The following is a 21,695-nucleotide window of genomic DNA, read 5'->3' as shown; positions in this document are numbered from 1 at the left end:
AGATAACCATCAGGTTTCAGGTATCCTAGCACACTCTAAACCCTAAGTTTTGCTTTACACCATTGGTGACTAAAATTAACAATATGTTTTGCAGTGAGGTTTCTTTTTTTTTATGTTTTCTTCTTTTTTTTTGCCTGCAACTATATATACATTGCAAAACTATTCTGCATCACATGATTTAAAATGAAATAAATATAAAAATGAACCACACAATCAACACATAACTTTAATACTCCACATTATTTATCTTGATCACAATGGTGGTAACCTCCTTGTCAACAATCTTGTGAGTTAAGGAGCTGATTCTCATTCTCATATCCATCAGGCAGATATGCTCTCCTCAGTTGGTCTGACTTGGGTATGGAGCCTCCATTCTTCACATGGCGAGACAGGAAAGCACGGACTGCTGGGTGATCAGCCTTCTCAAGTGGGATGTTGGCTTCCAGGCACATTTTCACAAAGTCCTGGATAACACTGACTTTCTCTGTTTGCGCAGTACTGTTGCACTGAAGCGATGCAGTTAGAGGCCTCTGCTTCTTTCTCACATTCTGCTCTTCAAATTCTGCCTTCCTCTTGGTATGAGTCTTTGACTTGAGGTGGTCACTAATGGCAGACTTGCGAACGTGATTCAGAACCACATTGCAAGAAGTGCAGAAGAGTTTTCCTCCATCTTCGTGCAGCTCACCTCCAAACTCAGTGACTCGATCCAGGGGAGTCACGTACAAAGCAGTCTTAGAACGGTTTCGAGCAGGTGGTGCTGTCACTACAAATCTTTCCATTCTGACTTTGAATAGGGTTCTTTCAAGACAAGAGAAACAGAGTGTTATAACAATACTTCATGAGGGAAGGAATAATAAAAAGGCAGGTATAAACATTTTAAGATTAAAGTCTTCAGAAAACTTAATTCCAATTAATAGACTGTGTGTCTATTAAGTCTTAACTTACCTGAGATATGTTAAGGGAAGGCAAAACCAAAGCAAGTTACTAGTAACAACTAGGTCCATTCCTTGATTTTGAGAAATTCAAATAAATTCAAAGTATGAAAAAAGATACTATCCCAGATGTCACTATCCTTTAGAAAAACCTAACTACAGGTCAACATTTATGGTATTAATCTCGTCCAATTTAGATATGTGTTCAAGTTTAAAAGAACTTCTTTCCCTTCACAGTTCTGGGGCAACAGATTTTAGGAAAACAACTGCAAGGAACTGTGTACAAAGTTTGTTAAAACAGGTGGGCCACTAAACTGGCCTAATTCTATATGAAGTTGAATATAATTTCCAAAATTGTTCTGAGAAGAAAGAAAGTAAAAACCAAGAAAGAACAAAGGCCAAATGCAATTAAAAGTAGCAACAATGATGTTAAATTTTAGTCAAAATACAGAGCTCAAAGTAAGTCATTTTTTTTAATGCATATACACCTCTACTAAGATACCTTTCCAAAAGGTGATAGACAAGCTATGCAAAGTGCCTTATCTAACACTTTTTTTCATTAAAGAATAATATTTACATTTGCTAATATTTATTTCACTTATTTAACTATTAAGTTAGACCAAAACTAAGAAAACAGTATCTTGTACATGACAGATGCTCAATCACAATTTGTTGATATGGAATAAGTGATTAACTTCACTATTTTTCCAAATATTTAACTCAGAAGCAGCTTAATAATTTCTCAATTTAACCCCAAAACAACTTTTTGTGATCATTGCCAAAATCGTAAGGTTATGGGCACTGAAAACTTGAGATAACAGAAATTGTAAGTGATAACCATTTGTTCCCTGAGGCAATGCCATTGGATTAAGCTCTTACATTAACCTAGATATAAGAAATTGAAGTGAATTTGATAGAATTCAAGATGGAATTCTGTTCTGTTTAAATACATTAGAGAAAAATTCCCCGGTGTGCTCTGAAGAACTGTACTTTATAAGTGTAATCAGAAACAATGGAGTATTCCGTTAATCTATGTTACAGAATTCATAGCTGGTTATCATGAAATCTCTCTCAAAAGAATTTATGTATTAGACACCTGTGGACATAACCTCAAAGAAGAACTCAACATTCCACAGAAATTTCGGGAAGTATGATCAAGTTTAGGTTTTAATAGGTTTAATTCTTTTTTTTCCCATTAAAAATGTGTTTAACGCAAGGCTCTCGTGTCAAATATTATTTAGGTTATAGGTTTTCAATGGCAGGTAAGACAATTCCTGCTTACTAAATAGTGAATTACCATTACACATATTTGTATTTTAAGTTAATGGTATGTGTTTTATAATCATATAGCAAGTCAGTCCCAATTATAATTAATGGTTCTAAGCTATTTATGAAAAACATTACATATGGGCTTCCCTGGTGGCGCAGTGGTTGAGAATCCGCCTGCCGATGCAGGGGACACGGGTTCGTGCCCCGGTCCGGGAAGATCCCACATGCCGCGGAGCGGCTGGGCCCGTGAGCCATGGCCACTGAGCCTGCGCGTCCGGAGCCTGTGCTCCGCAACGGGAAAGGCCACAACAGTGAGAGGCCTGTGTACCGCAAAAAAAAAAAAAAAAAAAAAAAAAAAATTACATATTTGTGCCCAGTAATGCTTAAATCATTCTATTTGAAAAGCCTTCTGTCTTTGGATTTCATACTCTAAAACAATTAACATGTTCGTTATTCTTTGAAGCATAAAACGCGCAATCACTTGTGCTAATATGAAAGTCCTATACATTCCAAAATCTTTTATGTTTTAAAGTATATTTGTGTTACAGCAGAGGTAAATATCCACCCAGTAGAGGATGCTCGAGTTTACAGAAACGAAGAACGGAAAGTGTTTTCCATAGAAGTAAAGATATGTTAAACGAGGAAGTTACAAAGTTAAGAGCAGGAATTGGCCAACAAAAGAAGCAAATCATTTACTAGATACTCAATAGAAGTTTTCAAGTTTAAATGTTTACCAGATTAGTTTCCAGTTTTTTTCGTCTTGATACCTAGTAGCGAAGGGTCTCCAGCGCAAAACCAAAGACGCATGAAATCCTGGCACTTTCAGTTTGTTCAAACCCGGAGATGCCTTCGAATCAGTTTTTCAACAAGTGGTGGTGTGGAAATAGTTTCTGGGCTTGCACCCTATTTTCCCTGAGGTGCTGGAAAGTCATGCCTTTACTGTAAAACACGAAAAACAAATGGAAAGAAAAAATGGGGGAGGGGGAAGGAAAAAGGGTGGATGAAAAAACGCACAAGAATGTCCACAACAGCCACCACACAGGTGTGCTTAAAATCACTTTAGGTCCACACCACAAATTCGGATCCCAACGTTTACCCCAACTCTCCTCATCCCAGTCCCTCCACAGTGGTGCGCCCGATCTGCACCTCCCCGGGCGTCCAAGCCCCAGGGTTCGGGAGGAGGGAAAGGCGGGGCTCGCGACGCGCCCGGCGTCTAGACTCCCTCCTCCCTCGCGGAGCCCAGCACGCCGGCGCCCCACCGCCCCTGCCCGCTAGTTGGGCAGGGCCGAGTCCCAGCTGCCGGCCGTGGGCCCGGGAACTCGACAGCCGAGTTGGCGGCAGTCTCAAGGGAGGGGGCAGCAGGCGCCTGGCGGAGGCGGCTGCTGTCAGGCTTCCCGTCCCCTCCCTCTTCCTCCCGCCGACAACAGCGCCCCAGCCCCGCCCCCGGCTCCCTCTTCGGGCCGGAAGGCCCCGGGCCCAAAGCCCGCACCAACGGCCGGGCCCACCCTCGGCCTCCCTAGCTCCTTGGTACCGTAGGATAGGGGCCGCCTTGAGGGGAAGTGGACGAAACGCGGCCGGAAAGAAAAGGAAGAGGAAGAAAAGGAGGTGCAGTCGGGTGAAGGAGGAGGACCAGTCGCCACCGCCGCCACCGCTATCACCGTTGCCCGATCGAGGCCCGCAGCGGCCGCCGTGTCCCCCGCCGAGCCCAGTACTCCTGCGCCGCCTATGGGAGAGCTCGTAGGCGGTCCCCAGCAACCGCCGAGCAACATTGACCAACGGACCGCGGATCTATCAAACAGACGGTTGATTTGTCCAATAGTAGTGGAAGGGCGGACATGTGCATGATTGGCAGCTAGAGTTCTCCAATGAAAACTGGGGGCGTGGGTGGGCGGAGCCGGAAGTAGAGCCAGCCGAGAGGCCCCTGTCCGGCTGGGGAGGAGGGAAGGGGGAGGGAACTAGAGGAGGAGGAGGAGGTTAGCCGAGGCAGCTACAGCGGCGGAGGCGCAGGGGCTGGTACGCGCTGGGCGGAGAGAGCCTCATGGCGGAGGAAGAGAGCGACCAAGAGGCCGAACGCCTCGGAGAAGAGCTCGTGGCCATTGTGGAGTCCCCGCCAGGCCCTCCCGGGCTTAGAGCTACGGGCGAAGGCAGAGTCGGCGCTGGCGGCGGCAGCTGCCGTGGCGGCGGCGTCGGGATCAGCAGTCGGGATTACTGCCGACGCTTCTGTCAGGTGAGGCGCCCATCGGCCGCCAGGACTTGTCAGCCAGGTCCTGGGCCTCCCTGCTTTTCCTGGTCTTCCCGTCCCCGAATTTGGGCTGTGTCCAGCGCTCGCGCCACCAGCCCAACAAGGAGCGTGAGGTTGAAGCTCCCCCCTCCACCTATCCGGCTTGGGGTGGGGGGCGGGGAGCGGGACGGGGATGACCTGCGCAGGTTTAGGGTTGCTGAGAAAGTGAGAGTTTGTCGGGGGTGGAGGGGCTGGAGAGAAGGAGGGCCAGCTGGCAGGAAAGCTCTGTACTGACAAGCCTCCCCTGCCCCAAACAGACCCCTTTCTGCCCGAGGGTCCCGCCTTTCTTGTGTTTCCTACCCGGTTTCTTGTCACCTCATTTGGAATCTCTGGCAACATTTCCTGCCTTCCCTTCTCCGCCCCTTGCCCCCGTATTCTCCGCTTTTCCGGAGATGGGAGGCTTGCCATCTCTCTACCGCCCCCTCTTCTGTCATCTCCACCCCTCCCCCTCTGCTAGGGTCTCCTGTCATCTCTTCGCGAGACCCCGCTGGGCCGGTTCTCCAGTTGGTTTAGGCGCTGACCCACAGTGACTTAGTTACTTTTTTGGGAGGTGGGGTTAAGGCAGTGGCATTGTCATCTTTCCTTTTCTTACCCCTTTCCCCGATACACGCAAGCTCTTTTCTAATTAACTGCTAATAGAGAAAGTAGCTTTCCTGAAACTGTTGCTCCAGTTACATCACCACCAACCCCCTTCCTTTAAATTATAGTGTATTTTATTTAGCTTGTTAAAAAAAAAGTGTCTGAATAGTGACAGTAAATTGTTTACTTGGTCGACTGCCACTAAAATTTGATGTAGTTTAGAATGTTTGACCATAATCAAATATTAAAGCACCAAAGTACTTGTGTAGGGGTAAAATTTGTGTTATCTACATTCACATCTACATATATTTATAGTTTAAACATTTTGTTCTCTTTCACAACACTCTTACTTTGCAAACTCTTTTGGATAAAAAATTTAACTGCTCCTTTTCCACCCCATTCCTTTATTTGTTTATTTTCTTGGCTATGTAGCGTTCAAGTCACAGCTCTACTACTTCTAGCTGTGTTATCTTGAACAAATTACTTCACCTCTTTGTGCCTTAGTTTCTTTCCTCTTCTGTCAAATAGGGATAGTAATTAAAGGAATGAATATGTAAAGGGTTTGGATCCTTAAGGGTTTGGATCCTTTACATATTAATTAAAGTAAGCCATTAATTTCATTCCGGTAACAAGTAGGAAATAAAGTTAAGCAGAAGTGGGCATAATGTTTGCTGAAATTTGATTTTACGTATTTCCAAGCATTGAACGAAAAAAGGGTGGGGTTGACATTCAGGTACGTTTTTAATACTTTAAACTGTTTTTTGATTTCATCCCCCTTTCCCCCAATAGATAAGTTGGTTTGACAGTGGAAATTGTCTTAGTGTAAAGGGTATGTCAATTTTCTTTGGTATTGCTCTCTATTTAGTGACTTTCTTAAAAATTTTTTTGTTGGTATTGGCATTCTTGATTTAGAGGTTCAGTGTCTTTACAGAGCTTGTCTTCTATGTTTTATATCTAGAAACCATGTTATCAGTAGACTTTGTATCTACAGGAGTTTTAAACTTCTGAAAAATTAGGTTACAGTTACTCTTTTTAATATAGTCATAGGCAGAAAGTCTTTTTATCTTTTTCTGTATTTTGCTTTTTATATCATTAATGAGCAACTTGGCTTTGGTTACATTTAGCTTTGTAAATTTACCTGAACAGATAACCCTTACTTTCTGTAGAATGCGAAATTTAATTTGAGGGCCAGAACATTTTTGGAGATTTTTTTTTTTTTCTTTTTTTTTTTTGCGGTATGCGGGCCTCTCACTGTTGTGGCCTCTCCCGTTGCGGAGCACAGGCTCCGGACGCGCAGGCCTGGCGGCCATGGCTCACGGGCTTAGTTGCTCCGCGGCATGTGGGATCTTCCCGGACCAGGGCACGAACCCGTGTCTCCTGCAAAGGCAGGCGGATTCTCAACCACTGCGCCACCAGGGAAGCCCTGGAGAATTCTTAATTACTCTTATTCTGTTTTTTGAAATCAACTTTAAGAACAAATGAATAAATTTAGTTTGTGAAATGCGGTGTCTGAATAGTGACAGTAAATTATTTTAAGAACAAATGAAGTTGACTGTTTTATAAAACTCTACTACCTCCTAAAATATCCAAAGAAGCAAAACTAAACAGGAAGAACTTAATGAACTTTTATTTTATATTGCTAAATTATGAGTGTTATACTGATATACTTTCACGTTACCAACTTTTACCTGAACCCTCATAACATATTTTATAATACTCAGATTACCAAATGATCTCTTCTTAGGGTTCTTGTCCTGGTTCCACCTTGTAGGTGAGCTTTGTGAAGTTCTTTTTTGTATTAAAACTTTTAGATGGAATAAAAGATTACCTGTATTAAGTTGAATTTTACTGACTGATTAACAAAATTCTAGTATAGTAATTCTGTTTTATTTGCCCGTAAGGGAAGCAGTAGATTATATAATCTAATTCCTAAAGATTGTTTCTTTTTAAACGTTTGGTTTCCTAATGTTCTGTAAGGGTAACTTACCTTCATTAGTAAATGACTTAATTGTGAGTAATCCATAAAATGGATAATACGCACTTGGGTTGGTGACAGTTAACTAAATATATGAATTATACACACAGCCTTGTGAAGTTGAGAAGAAAGGCTCCAATTTATCTTCCTCCTTTTAGAGAGAAATATGAATCAAAATTTCTTGGCAGTTAGCTGTGTGGGTGAAGGGAGAGGAAGGAACACTTCTTTTCAAAAATGGTTCTGTGTCTTTTACCACAGGGAAAAGTAAAACGGAAGACTAGATAATATAAGTGAAAAATTATGCATGTACTCAGTGTATTTGATGATATACTTTTCTATTTGAGAAACAATACAAGTATAGTGATTAAAAATCTCAAACTAAGGGCTTAGGCTACAGCATTTTTGAGATGATGGATTTGGGAGATTGAATGTGTTCATTTCCAGTTACATTGAATAATGTTAGACTAACTGCCCCATCATCTCCTCCCTTGGCTCTTATTAGTGGACTCTCAACAATTGCTTAAATAGAATTGGCACTTAGCTGATATTTAATTTCAGGATGAAAGGAAGAGGAATGTAATTTTTATTGAGGACCTACTAACTCTTAAGGCCTTCAGATACGTCTGTTATACAAGTTACATAGTTGAAATTGAGGCCTGAACAAGTTAATTTGTCAGGTGAAGAAGCTGGGATTTTGGACCCAGCCTTCAATTTCTCCTGAGGAACAGATTGAAATAACAGATGAATCCTCAAATAATTATAAAGTGATTTTTTTTTTCTTTGTCAAGTTGTACAAAGGAGAAAAAAAGGGTTACTGGAAGAACTCAGGGAATCATGGATGAAAAATTTAAAAAGTACTCTTTCATTATGCCACAGTATAAAAAATATTCCAAGAAACAGTTTATTATTTCTCTGACTTGTTAGGGGCTGTGAATATTTCCTCATTTCCTGAAGTTTGTGGTAATTCAACTTAATTTTGTTGCTAGATATATTGAAATATTTTTATCATAAATTATAAATTAAGCAAGTAAACGTACCTTCTTAGTTCAGTGCCAGAATGAATATAATGAATGATAAATAATTATTTCTGGAAGCACTTTGATTTGTTGACTAAAATAGACTTTAAAATTATTTCTTATTACAGTGGGGTTAAGTAGCCATTCCACGAGGATGTCAGGAGTATAAAATGAGAGAATGAACATGAAGTGCTCAGTACTATACCTAGCACATAGATAGGCTTAAATAGATAGAAGCTATTAATATTTCTTTCATGTGAAATCCTCTGAAGGTTTAAGAGGGACATTAGAGATAACCTAATCTGTAGGTCACTTTGAGTTTGTATACCACAATCAACTTTAGAGAGAATTTAGAAATGTTACAATTCTAAAATTCTGTTATTTAACTAGAAAAGCCAAATGTTCCTGATGAAGCACTAAATGATTTGCAAAAACAACTACATTTTTTTTTTCAGATTTTATATCCTGTAGGGGACATTGGGCAGTGTCAGGAGATATTTTTGATTGTCTTAATTGAGGGGTTGCTGCTGGCATCTAGTGCGTAGAGGCCAGAGATGTTGTTGAACACCCTGCAATGCACAGGGCAGCCCTAACAACAAAGAATATTCTGGTCTAAAATATCAGTAGTGCCAGAGTTGAGAATCCCTGCTATAATCTTACTTTGGAACCCTTAGTGGATACTTTATGTCTTAAAAAAAGTCTTTAATGATCCTCAGATAATTTTAAACAGCTACTGGGTACCTGGCACTTTAATAGATAAAGAGATAATCTGACAGAAAAAGGGTTCACTTCATAGTTTTATAAAATACATGCTAATGCCTCTTACTTTAGAGAAATTAAAATTTGTTTTAGGAAAATACATGCTTTATCTCTTAGTCTTGGTATACAATTTACCTAATATTTAAAGTTTCTTGAGCAGTTTCTTAGGGTATAATAATACATTTTTACTAGTCTTGGAATTAATTGGAATTATTTTTTGATTTGCTGTTACTTTTTATATGTGTTTTACATGTACTTGGTTTAATGTCATATAAAACTTAAATATGAGGAATTGCATGTTGCTGCTAGTAGAGACCTGACTTAAACAGCTCAAACAATAGTACACATTTATTTCTCACATGAAAAGTCTTGAATGGATAGTGTAAGGATGACATGGTAGCTTTATCATCATTTTACCATCATTCACTCTTGCTTATCAGTCATCCTTATCTTCCTATCTCAAGTTTGCCTCATGATCCAAAATAATTGCTGAAGTTCCAGCCATCACTTCTGAGTTCCATGTAGCAGGAACAGGGTGTCTCTGGGGTAAGCCAAAAACATCTTGCCCTAAGTTCTACTCAGTAACTTCCATTTCCATCTTGTTAGCTATTCCCATTTGAAAAGAATGTTAGGATTTGGGTTTTTTTTGTATTTTTTTCCCTGATATACATATGTCTATGATTCTATTAATAAGGAAGGAAGAAACCAAGAAGATATTGTAGAGGCAATTGTTGTTTGTTTGTGTTTTTATTTTGTTTTTGATTTTCTATTTTGACACTGGTTATAATTTTATTATATAATATAATATTTTTTAAATAGCATTCATTCTCTGTCCCTTTTCTTCCCTGCTTCTTCCCCAGAGGCAATTACTTGCAGCTCTTTTAGCAAGTATGATATTTATCTCCATGTTATTTATTTATTATAATTATTATAATAAGGAAAAACAAAACAAAATGAACCCTAGATTTTGTTGGCTGTGTTTGGAGAGCTAATGCTTTGTTGTTATTTATGCTTTTTTTATGTTGACTTTCAGAATTGAATAGTGCTAATTGTTCATAATGACATTATTTGTAATACCAAATTATTGAAAACAACCTTTAGACCAAAGTTAGGGGAATTGTTACATATAATGGAACCCTATGTTCTCCTAACAGTCATGAATTTAAAGAATATTTATTCATATGGGAAACTGTTAGTGGTATAATAATGACTGAAAAGACACAGATGACAGGTGATTTCACTTTTGTAAATAAAAAAGACTGAAAACAAATATACCAAATCATTAACAGTGGATAATTTATTAGTGATATGTTTATAGCTAAATTTTTTCTTTACATTTATTTATTTTTTATGTTTTCTTGATTAAACGTACTATCTTTATAATCAGCAAAAATAAAATATAAAAAATACATTTTATTTTTTTCTCTCCCTGTTTCACAGATTGCTTATTTTCTGTGAATAAATGCAAGAATATTTTGAGCATGATGAAATTTTAACTCCTTGTTTCTCAAAAATAAGTGAAATGCTTTTTTTTTTTTTTAATGAGTTGGTTAAGTGAACTTAGGAAGGTCATTTTAGGTTAATCAGTGAGATCCTAAACTTATGTAACTTCTTTATACACAGCCTTGCATTAAAATATATGTTCATTACTGCTTTTTAATAACCACTCATGACATTGGCTTAAAGAAATTTATCTCAATTTTTATAGATAAGATGGTCAAAGAAAATATTTTTAAATGAAGTTCATTGCTTTAAAATTTTTAGTGATACCATTATTTTGCAGTTCTGCCAAACAGAAGGTACCAATTGTACTGTTATTGTTGGCACAGAATCTTTTTGATCTTCTTGCCAAAATGTGGTAAACTATACCTTAGCATTTACAAACAAAAGCAAAAAAGAAAACTTTAAATTAAATTTAAGAAAGCTATGGTAAAATGTGTGTCTGGTGAGGTATTTGAAAAAATAAAACATGATCAATAAAATATGGTCAATTAATATGCCATTTAAAATGTATATTAATATATAATGGAGGGACTTCCCTCATGGCGCAGTGGTTAAGAATCTTCCTGCCAACGCAGGGGACATGGGTTCAAGCCCTGGTCTTGGACGATCCCACAAGCTGCGGAGCAACTAAGCCCGTACACCACAACTACTGAGCCTGCGCTCTAGAGCCCATGTGCTACAACTACTGAGCCTGCGCTCTAGAGCCTGTGTGCTACAACTGCTGAGCCTGTGTGCCACAACTACTGAAGGCCGCACCCCTAGAGCCCATGCTCCACAACAAGAGAAGCCACCACAAGGAGAAACCCGTGCACCGCAATGAAGAGTAGCCGCCACTTGCCGCAACTAGAGAAAGCCTGTGCACAGCAATGAAGACCCAACATAGCCAAAAATAAAAAAATAAATAAATTTATATTAAAAAAATGTAATGGAAAGGCTGTTAGATCATTTAAGATCTAATGTAATTTATTTAACTAAATATTAATTCTAGTTACGCTGTAAATACAGCAGTACCTAGTCTGTTTTGGAGAGCATTTTTAAGGTTTGTAATTTCGAATGAATCCAATACAAGGTAATCTTCAGTTTTCATGTAATATATATCACATTTATTTTTTAGCTCCTTATTTCTCTGACAGGTCAGTTCATCATTTCAGCAGTAAACTATTCAGTATGGGTCTCCTCTCTAGGATGAGACCCAGTCAACATCACCTGGTTAGAGCTGTGGTGGAACACTTGGTGGCAACTAAATATGAGAGGAGGTCAATCTGTATAAAGTGCTACATAAAATCCTAAAGTTCACTACATTGACACTCTTGTACCAACCTCTTAATACCCTCAATTCTCCAAAGCAGCCATGAATGTGAAAATAGCTGAAAGGCTTTCCATTTAAACAGTAGAAAAAAGAGTCATTGATGTTAGGGTTAATGCTTGTTGTTTATAGTGTTGGCCCTCCATATTTGCAGGTTCTGCAGCCCCGAGTTCAACCAACTGGACATGAAAAAATATTGGGAGAAAAAGTTCCAGAAAGTTCCAAAGAAACAAAACTTGAATTTGCTGCACACCGGCAACTATTTACATAGTATTAGGTATTTAAGTAGTCTAGAGATGATTTAAAGTATACGGGAGGATATGTGTAGGTTCAAATACTACATCATTTTATATGAGAGACTTGAGCACCTGTAGATTTGGATATCTGTGGGCGGGGGTAGGGGTTGGGGGTGGTCCTGGAGCCAGTCTCCCAGATCCTGACAAATGACTGTATAAGGCACTGGGCATATAGTGATAAACAGGCATTGTCTCTGTTTTTGTATGTAGGTATAACTTTGATAAGTTCTATGAAGATAAGGTATAATACTATAAAATGCAGGCTAATAAAAGGCATTCTTGGGCAAGTTGAACTTGGCTGAGATTCTTTGATTTAGTTTGAACTTGTTGAATTTAAGGTGCGTATCGTCACCAAAGAAGAGATCTTAAAGATGGCTAGATTTACATAATCCAGAGCTCAGAAGTGAGATCTGGTCAATCATAGTTGTGTGGATGGTATTTGAAGCTGTGTGTGTGAATGAGCTCACATAAAGAGATAATATAGAGTGAGTAAAGAAGAGGACTTAGAAGTGAAGCTTCAGAAACTCCATAGTTAAAGGCCTGGTAGAAGAGGTTGAGTCTTCAAATGAAGTCTGAGAAGGATTAAAGAGCTTGGAGAAAACCAGGGAACTATGGTGTCACAGAAGACAAGAAAAGAGAATATTTCAGAATGGAGTGAATAGTAACTGGCATCAAAAGCTAATGAGATCCAACCATTGAATTAACGTGCAGGTCTTTGGTGACTTTAAGCAGAGCTGTTTTGATGTAACGATGGGAGCAGGAGTCAGACTGGAGTAGTTATTCAGAGTTGAGTGATATACTGTAATTGATCAGTTAATTAACTTTGAGAAAGAAGGGGATATCCTCATTTTCTGGCTACAACTGTGGTAAAACAGAAGTGAAAGGAGAAGGAGAAGTTAGAAAAGTAGTTGTATCAGTAGATATTAATAGATAAGTGTACAACATTGTTCTATGTACCTTGAAAATATGCATACACATATGATACCCCAATAAAACATGTACACAATTTATTAATGTATAGTTCTATAACTAAAGTTTACCAAAATTAACCCATATCTGTTTTGGTTACCCTAAAGTTGAAATGTTCTAAATATTCGCTAAGCACTGTTGCCAGTGATTTGATATGTGTGTGTTATATTTTTAGTATCTGGACGATTTATTTATTTTATTGGAGTGCTATATATATGTATATAACTTATATTTTGAGTGTTTTCCATGTGTCAGGTACTGTGATAAGTCTTTTACCTGTTCTGTCTCATTTAATCTACTACCCCACAGGGTATGTGCCATTATTCTCCTTTTACAGATCAGGAAACTTAAGACCAAGAGAGGTTAAATGGTTTGATTAAGTTGGGCTGGAATCCTGGCCCATCTATCAAGAGGTGTACTTAACCATTCCAATATACACATATATTGTATCTAGGAGTATGCATTTGGTATCTGTTATAGCATCTGTGCATATGCATTGATATGTACTACAGCATACTTAAGCAATTATTGATGGAGTAAAAGTAGTGATTTAAAAAGACTCAAGGCAGCAGAAACTAAAGATGTTCATGAATGTAAAAGAGAGAAAAAAAAATCGAACTTAAGCTATCAGAGGTTCCCTGTAAGAAGTGATTCTCAACCTTTTTATTTTTTCCCCCAACTTACCTGAGTGGGATATGCTTCACTCTGAAGCAGTGATTCACTATAATGGTTATTTTTTAAATGCAAGGGTTATGATGATTACAGACCTGTTACTTTATGTTATTACCTTGTGTTTTGAAGGCTGGAGGGTATGGAATATATTTTAGATGTTTTTCTTAATGATTAAAATTTTAAACTTTGTTTCTCCATATTATTTAAGATTCAACCTTGAATATCTTGAAATCTTTCTAACCCAGAGCACAGTGGATGTGCATTTTTAGACTTTATTATCTATCCTTTACCATGTTTTGAAAGCTTTTGCCAAAGATCTTTCAGATTATAGAACTTGTTAGTAAAGTTTAATATTCCATGCTCATGAGGGTGTGGTGAAATGGATATCTCATTTTCAAATGGTGGGAACAGAAATCACCACAACCTTTCTGAACCATAATTCATCAAAATATATTAGAAACTTTAAAAATAATTTGTACTTTTTGACTTATAGCATTAATTTCTGAGGAAATATAAATTTGGATTAAAGAGATTCATCATAGCATTAATTGTAATTAATGAAAGGAATGAGTTGAAAATGGAAAAGCAACCAGAACATCTAAAACAGTTGAACATTTTTCAACCCTCATAAACTAAAATATTATTCAACCTTAAAAAATTATGTCCTCAATGACTATATAATGATCTAGGAAAATAAAGTACAATGACAAAAAAATTAGGTGGAAAAATTTGTTTGTAGCAGGATTATAGTTTAAATATAGGCTGGTCCATTCCACTGTAAAATACTAGAGGGGGAAAGTGCTGTAAAGAAAAATCAAATGAGCTATTTCACTAGAAACAGGATTTCTTGATGATAATCTGTAGAGGCCATTCGTGTACTTCAGGAAGTCTGTGAACGCTGAAATTATTTGCAAAAAAAGTTGTATTTACATTTCCTTGGTGAGTGGGTCTAAGGTTTTTTGTTTGTTTTTATCGCATTCTCTTAAGAATTTCAAAACTTGCTAAACAAACACAGACCACAATCATCCAAACACACCAACAGGTTATGAACCTTTGCTGTAAGCCATTGTGACACAAGCAGCACTGCCTTCTTTTGCAAATAAAACTTTATTGGGGTTTGCCCTTTCACTTCTGTATTTTTCTATGGCTGCTTTCATAATATAGCAGGGTTAAGTAGTTGAGATGGAGAATGTATGGCCCATAAGCTGCTTTCTGGCCCTTTCAAAAAAAGTATGTCAGCTCATGTCCTACTTCTTTTCAACAACCCTGTGAGATAGATACTATTTTTATCTTCATTTTAGATGAGACGCAGAGAGGTTAAACAGCTAACCCCAAGTCACACAGCTAGAAAAGAGAAATTACCAAGATGTTAATCGTGGTTATATGTGGGCACAATGGGCAGCAAATGATGGATGATTTTTTTAAGTATCCAGATTCACTATAGTGAGTGTACATAACATAATCAAGAGGGGAGAAAGTTGTGGAAAAAAATTAGATAGAACTGAGTTATGAGAATCTTAAAACTCATTCATCCTTTTTTATTATTTTGATTTGCTACATTTCATCCTGTGTTTGTAAAGAGCAGCTATGCTATTTCTGCTTCTCTTTATGGGACCTAACTCTTATGCAGTCCTTTCTTAATTTGATTTTTTTGAAAAAAATAAATTATTCTGTTATTCAGTTGATAGTTTCTTAAAAACTCTATTAACTGAAGCCATTTTTTCCTTTAACTCTTTTTTTATTATTATTGTTAAAATTTTATTATTTTGAGTTACTAGTTAGCCTGTTTTAAATTGAAGTATAGTTGGTTTACAGTGTTGTGCCAATCTCTGCTTACAGCAAAGTGACTTAGTTTCACCATATATAGATTCTTTATTTAATATTCTTTTAAAAATATTGTTTTCCATTATGGTTTATCCCAGGAGATTGGATATAGTTCTCTGTGCTGTACAGTAGGACCTTGTTGTTTGTCCATTCTAAATGTAATAGTTGGCATCTACCAACCCCAAATTCCCAGTCCATCCCTCTCCCTTCCCCCTTCCTCTTGGCAGCTACAAGTCTGATCTCTATGTCTGTGAGTCTGTTTCTGTTTTGTAGATAGTTTCATTTGTGCCATATTTTAGATTCCACATATATTGCCCTTTAACTCTTTTTTAAAATTAGTTAATTAATTAATTTATTTTTGACTGCATTGGGTCTTCGTTGCTGTGCGTGGGCTTTCTCTAGTTGTGGCGAGTGAGGGCTATTCTTCATTTTGGTGCACGGGCTTCTCACTGCGGTGGCTTCTCTTGTAGCGGAGCATGGGCTCTAGGCGTGTGGGCTTCAGTAGTTGTGGCGCATGGGCTCAGTAGTTGTGGCTCGTGGTCTCTAGAGCGGAGGCTCAGTAGTTGTGGCGCACTGGCTTAGTTACTCCGTGGCATGTGGGATCTTCCCGGACCAGGGCTTGAACCCGTGTCCCTTACATTGACCAGTGGATTCTTAACCACTGCATCACCAGGGAAGTCGCCTTTTAACTCTTGAGATTCTTTATCCTCTCTTTTATATTTTGAATTTAACTTCAACAACTATTAAGTGCTCATAACTTAATAGGTGGTCATAAAATGCTGCATATGTGCCTGTCTGACAATATATACATAACTTACTTTTTCTTAATATCAATCAATTGAATTATCCTTAATTATCTTAGGCATAGATCTAGATACATAAAAGTGTTGTAGAAGATATTCCTGAAAGAAAACATTGGCTGTGTACTATGTGGAAAGCTTCATCCTAATGATTACAGGGTATTTAGGGAGGAAAAGTTCACAACCCCTTCCCTCAAGGAACTGAATCATCTAGTAAGGGAGAAAAAGTATATCTGACCACTGTAACTGCTGTTATGAACTTGATCCAAGCTACAGTTGTCTTTCCCCTGGACAATTTTATCTCCCTGCTTTTAGTTTCTCTCAGTTTATTCTCCACACAGCCAAAGTGATCCTTTTAAAGACATAAGAGTGAGGTCTCTTCTGAACCTTCCATGCTTTTCTATCTCAGGGTCAAAGCCAGAATTCTTACCATGGACTGCAGGGCTTCGTGATCCAGCCCCTGTCTAGCTCTTTGACTTGTCCCCTATTACTCTTTGTGTCCACTACTTACCTTCAGCTACCCTAGTGTTTTTGCCCCCTCTTTCGACTTGAATAACTATTCTCCTGCCACTTGGCCTTTGTTTTGTCTGCCAGAAACACTTCATTTGGATCAAATAAATTGTTTCCCATTATCAAGTTCACAAAGAGAAATTAAAAACTAGAGTCCCAAAGAGGTTAAGATACAAAATTCTTGCCTTCCTGGTCATTGGGCAAACACTTAATACTTTAACCAGCCAACAGCAATTAAATTTAGAAACACTAGTAATTCCTTGAACTTAGTACAGTTGACTCACATCACTTTTCGCCAGTAGGATTTAGTGATATCACTAAAGATGGATATTAGAGAAAAGATGGGTGCACAAAAAACAGGGTACCAAGTCAGTTTTGGTTTCAACTTTACCAGGGTGCCAGTCAGTTATGGCAACTGCCAGTGTCTATAACTTGTAAAGTTTTACTGGGAAAATTCATCAAGTGGTTGTGCCACTGTGTGCTTATGATATTTTTCTGAGGGGTGGAAGCACTTTATCTGAACATTTCTACTTCCTTGAAAGCTGTGTCTGAATTTCTGTCTTGCAGAGTTTATAAATTTCCATGGATTATAGCCACAGGCACCAGGTCATACTTGATGTCTCTTCCTTTAGATTTCCTTTATATTAAAAGCTTTTACTTCCATTTTTTCTGTGTTGTCCTGGTACTCCTGTGCTACAGTGAGTATAGATTCTGTTTCGTGGCACAATTTCTATACTGCCTCTTGTAAAGAGTGTATCACTTACTTATAGTATGTAAAGCTCAAAGTATAATCTCTACAAGGCCCCACAAGGCTCTAGCTTTGCAATTTCCATAGCTCTAGTGTTCTGCCCTTGTCTCTGGACTTCTCCATCCCCAACCTATGCCAAGACATTTTTAGCCCTGTGCTACCTTGGCTTTTGCCACTTCCCCTGAAATTCTTAGGCCTATTGAGCTAAAATCATCAAAGCACTCCTCTTGTGTCCCATACTTGTATTATTTGGATAATAACCATAAATGGGTACCTGAAATGAAGCTACTTTTAATGTTTCTGATGTCTACACTCATAGGAGCCCAGTAAAGACAGTATCTCTTCAGCCACTTGCTTCTCTAGACCCTTTCTTTATTCTGCTTTTAACTGTTATAGGCCTTGCATAATTTGTTCTACCTCATTGGCAGTGTAAACATTCCTTTTTGTCACATTCCTTAATAATAATAATAATAGGATATGCCATTTCAGATAAACATAGTTGGTTTCTGTTTTTGTTTATGTTTAGCCTATGCTTAAGTTGGGCCCTCTTGTCTTCCTTTCCTTTTCTCTTTGCTTTTGGGCTTAGGTTTTTTTATTCTTCAATTATGTCTTGTAAGATCTGCCATAATGTCAGAGATGAAAGTCAAGGAATTCTCAGTTTATCAAAAAGCATTTATTATCAAACAGATTTTCCCCATTCTCTTCTCCCAGGTTTAAGGAAGTCTTACCAGCTCAACATAAAACCTAGGTCTGACCTCTTATTTTGTTTTTCTTCAGTTTTGCTTTTCCTTGTCCACTCCCTGAGGCCTAACTTTGAGTTCCTGGGGCACTTTTCTTTGTGACACCATGCCATACCATACATTACCCTCTGTAATAACTAGTAATTTGAAATGCACCTGAAATTCTTCAGGTATTTAAAGGTAATCTCTCAGCTTTTTTTAACCTTTCAAACCTGTACCTATTTTATGTTACTGTATAGCAGTTGCAGTCTTCATGGTGTGTTTTTTTTCACTTTTATTATGTACTTTCTATCTATTTCTTTAAAATACCATCTTACCATACTTGAATTTCCAGTTCAGTTCACCGAGATTTCCATCCTACAGTTACCTGCTATCCCTCTGTTAGATACCTTTGGAATCAGTCACCCTTCCTTTCTGATGAGTAGCAACTAAAATACTTTTTTCCCTCATTCCATCTTTAGGAACACATAGTTCTGGTATATATATTTCCTTTGTCTTTTTTCATATCTGACTAGTCTAGCTTCTGAGATTGAACTTACTTTTAAGGAAGTCCCTCTCTTCTTCCATCTTAACATGACCACCTTTTATTTATTTATTTTAACTCTTCCACTGTTATTTTCATTGAAAGTTTATCATCTTTTTAAAACAAATTTAGTTCTTCTCGAGACTAAGCAAACCTGGTACCTAAAATTAGTTTTTGAGGCATAGGCCTTTTAAAAGTTTACCTTTTGGGGCTTCCCTGGTGGCGCAGTGGTTGAGAATCCGCCTGCCGATGCAGGGGATGCGGGTTCGTGCCCCGGTCCGGGAAGATCCCACATGCCGCGGAGCGGCTGGGCCCGTGAGCCATGGCCGCTGAGCTTGCGCGTCTGGAGCCTGTGCTCCACAACGGGAGAGGCCACAACAGTGAGAGGCCCGCGTTTCCCTTTTGGCTTTGACTTTGTAATAATTCCATTGAGCTTTTCTTCTTCCTCATCCTAGGAAAATGATTTATGCCCTAAACAATAAAGAACCTTGACCCTTCTTTATCTCTGCACTTAATAAAATCCACTGGACATCCTCACTGAACTCAGATAAAATCTTGACATCTATAGCTTTGATTCAATTCGTGTACATATCAATCTCAGAAGTTACTGGAGATTATATTATGACAGTGACTCTAGAAGCCTTTGGACAAGTCACATGAATATAAGAGCTGTTCTCTGAGAACAAAATTAAGAGGGGCAGAATTAAGTCAGCTGATCTAAGACTAGTATTAACAATTTAAAGTCTAGACATTCACACACTAGTGTGCTAATAAGACCCATATAGAACTTAACCAGCTTTTCAGTTTAATCCTCTGGCTGTAGCCTTTGTTGAGAAACCAGACAGAAGGAACAAAAAGGATTTCCACCTACTAATATCTAAAAAACCTATATGGCTAATGGACATTTAAAAAATTCAATAATATAATTATTGCCTCAGCCACACCTGTAATACAATCTGTGGCCAGGCCATGCTAATTTTTTTTTTAAATTGAAGTATAGTTGATTTACAATATTGTGTTAATTTCAGATGTGCAGTGTAATGATTCATTATTTTTGCAGATTATATTCCAATATAGGTCATTACAAGATAATGGGTATAATTCATTGTGCTTTATGGTATATTCTGTTGCTTATCTCTTTTATATATAGCAGCTTGTATCTGTTAATCACACACCCCTAATTTGTCCCTCCCCCCTTCCCGTTCCCCTTTGGTAACTACGAGTTTGTTTTCTATATCTGTGAGTCTGTTTCTGTTTTGCATATACATTCATTTGTATTATTTTTTAGATTGCACATATATCATATAGTATTTGTCTTTCACATATTTCACCAAGCATAATATTCTCTAGGTCCATCCATGTTGCTGCAAATGGCAGTATTTTTAAATTTTTTTGTGGCTAATATTGAATTGTATATATATATGCTACATCTTAATTCATTTATCTGTTGATGGGCACTTGGGTTGCTTCCGTGTCTTGGTTATTGTAAATAGTGCTGCTGTGACCATCAGGGCGCATGTATCTTCGAATTAATGTTTTTGTGGGCTTTTTTCCATATATATACCCAGAAGTGGAATTGCTAGATCATATGGTATTTCTATTTTTAGTTTTTTAAGGAACCTCCGTACTGTTTTCCACAGTGGCTACACCGATTTACATTCCCACCAACAGTATAGAAGGGTTCCCCTTTCTCCATATCCTCTCCAACATTTGTTATCTGTAGTCTTTTTGATGATAGCCATTCTGACAGGTGTGAGGTGATACCTAATTGTGGTTTTGATTTGCATTTCTCTTATAGTTAGCAATATTGAGCATCTTTTCATGTGCCTGTTAGCCATCTGTATGTCTTCTTTGAGAAAATGTCTTTTCAGGTCTTCTCCTCATTTTTTGATTGGATTTTTTTTTTTTTTTCTAATTGAGCTGTATGAACTGTTTGTATATTTTGGATATTAACCCCTTGTTGGTCGCATCATTTGCATATATTTTCTCCCATTCCGTAGGTTTTTTCCTTTTGTCGATGGTTTCCTTTGCTGTGCAGAAGCTTTTAAGTTTAGGTCCCATTTGTTTATTTTTGCTTTTATTTCCTTTGCCTTAGTGGCCATGCTAAATTGAAGTCAGATGCAGATTTTTGCTTAGCCCATGCTAGTTAAGACATCATGTGCACACACATCTGTGGATATCACCAGCTGCAGGCAAACGAAGATATTTGTTCACCCAACATGTTCATTTGATATTCATATACATTTCCATATATTTTGGGGTTCCCTTGTCTGTGTGCCAATTTTAATGTTTATACAGGGAACATTCAGTATATTATTCTTTCTAGTGAGTTTGGAATCAAAGGAAAAATTGACAGGTACCAAAATTGATCTGAAGCCTTTGAAATGAGCCTACTACTTACCTTTGGACCTACTTAAGAGAAAAGTTGGGTCTTTAAGTTGATACTCAGGCAGCCACAAGGGAGGACTCTGGCCTGCCTCATACCATATGGATGCAACATACTCAAGAAGGGAGATGAGAGTCTTCTGGGAGTGATACTTTTCACTGGTTTTCCACCAATGCTCTTTTTCTGTTCCAGAGTGTTATTTCTGATCTCACATTGTATTTAGTTGTTATTTCTCCTTAGTCTGTTCCAGTCTGTAACAGTTCTTCAGTTTTTTCTTTCATGACCTTAACATGTTTGAAGAGTACTGATCAATTTTTTTGGTAGAATATCCTACAGTTTGGGTTTGTTTGATGATTTGTCAAGATTGGAATGAGTTTATGCATTTTTGGCAAAAGTACCACAAAAATGCTTTTGTGTTTCTTGGGGCTTCATATCAAGAGATTTATGATAATAATATGATTTATTACTTATTGGTGATATTACCTTGATGGCTTGGTTAAGTTTGTGTCTGTGGGGTTTCTCCACTCTAAAGTTGCTATCTGTTTGTAGTTGATAACAGTCTTGTGGGAGATGCTTTGAAACTGCAAATCCTGCATCTCCTCAAACT

The 21,695-nt window shown here is 38.0% G+C and overlaps 2 protein-coding genes across 5 annotated transcripts in view; one reads left to right on the top strand and one right to left on the bottom strand.

Moving 5' to 3' along the window:
• Positions 1-213: 213 nt before the first annotated feature.
• Positions 214-3,931, bottom strand: CGGBP1 (CGG triplet repeat binding protein 1). 2 transcript variants are annotated; one of them, XM_059063789.2, is made up of 3 exons: positions 3,733-3,931; positions 2,936-3,140; positions 214-798 (listed from the first exon to the last, which is right to left on the bottom strand). In XM_059063789.2, the coding sequence occupies exon 3, from the start codon at positions 777-779 to the stop codon at positions 276-278; it is 504 nt and encodes a 167-aa protein (XP_058919772.1). In that variant the 5' UTR covers positions 780-798; positions 2,936-3,140; positions 3,733-3,931; the 3' UTR covers positions 214-275. The 2 variants fall into 2 exon arrangements, with proteins under 2 accessions (XP_058919772.1, XP_066890981.1); XM_067034880.1 differs by having other exon boundaries at positions 2,969-3,140; positions 3,733-3,919.
• Positions 3,641-21,695, top strand: part of ZNF654 (zinc finger protein 654) — a 95,276-nt gene continuing 77,221 nt past the window's right edge. Inside the window, exon 1 of one of the 3 annotated variants that reach the window (XM_059063781.2) lies at positions 3,641-4,428. In XM_059063781.2, coding sequence (XP_058919764.1) covers positions 4,240-4,428 — 189 coding nt within the window. In that variant the 5' untranslated portion in view covers positions 3,641-4,239. The remainder of the gene's footprint in view (positions 4,429-21,695) is intronic. The other 2 variants (XM_067034879.1, XM_059063780.2) reach the window with 2 other exon arrangements.

The sequence above is a fragment of the Kogia breviceps genome, chromosome 5, assembly GCF_026419965.1.
Source record: "Kogia breviceps isolate mKogBre1 chromosome 5, mKogBre1 haplotype 1, whole genome shotgun sequence".
Taxonomy (NCBI): Eukaryota; Metazoa; Chordata; class Mammalia; order Artiodactyla; family Physeteridae; genus Kogia; species Kogia breviceps.
Note: the sequence above shows the minus strand (reverse complement) of the source record. Positions and strands in the feature narration are given on the sequence as shown.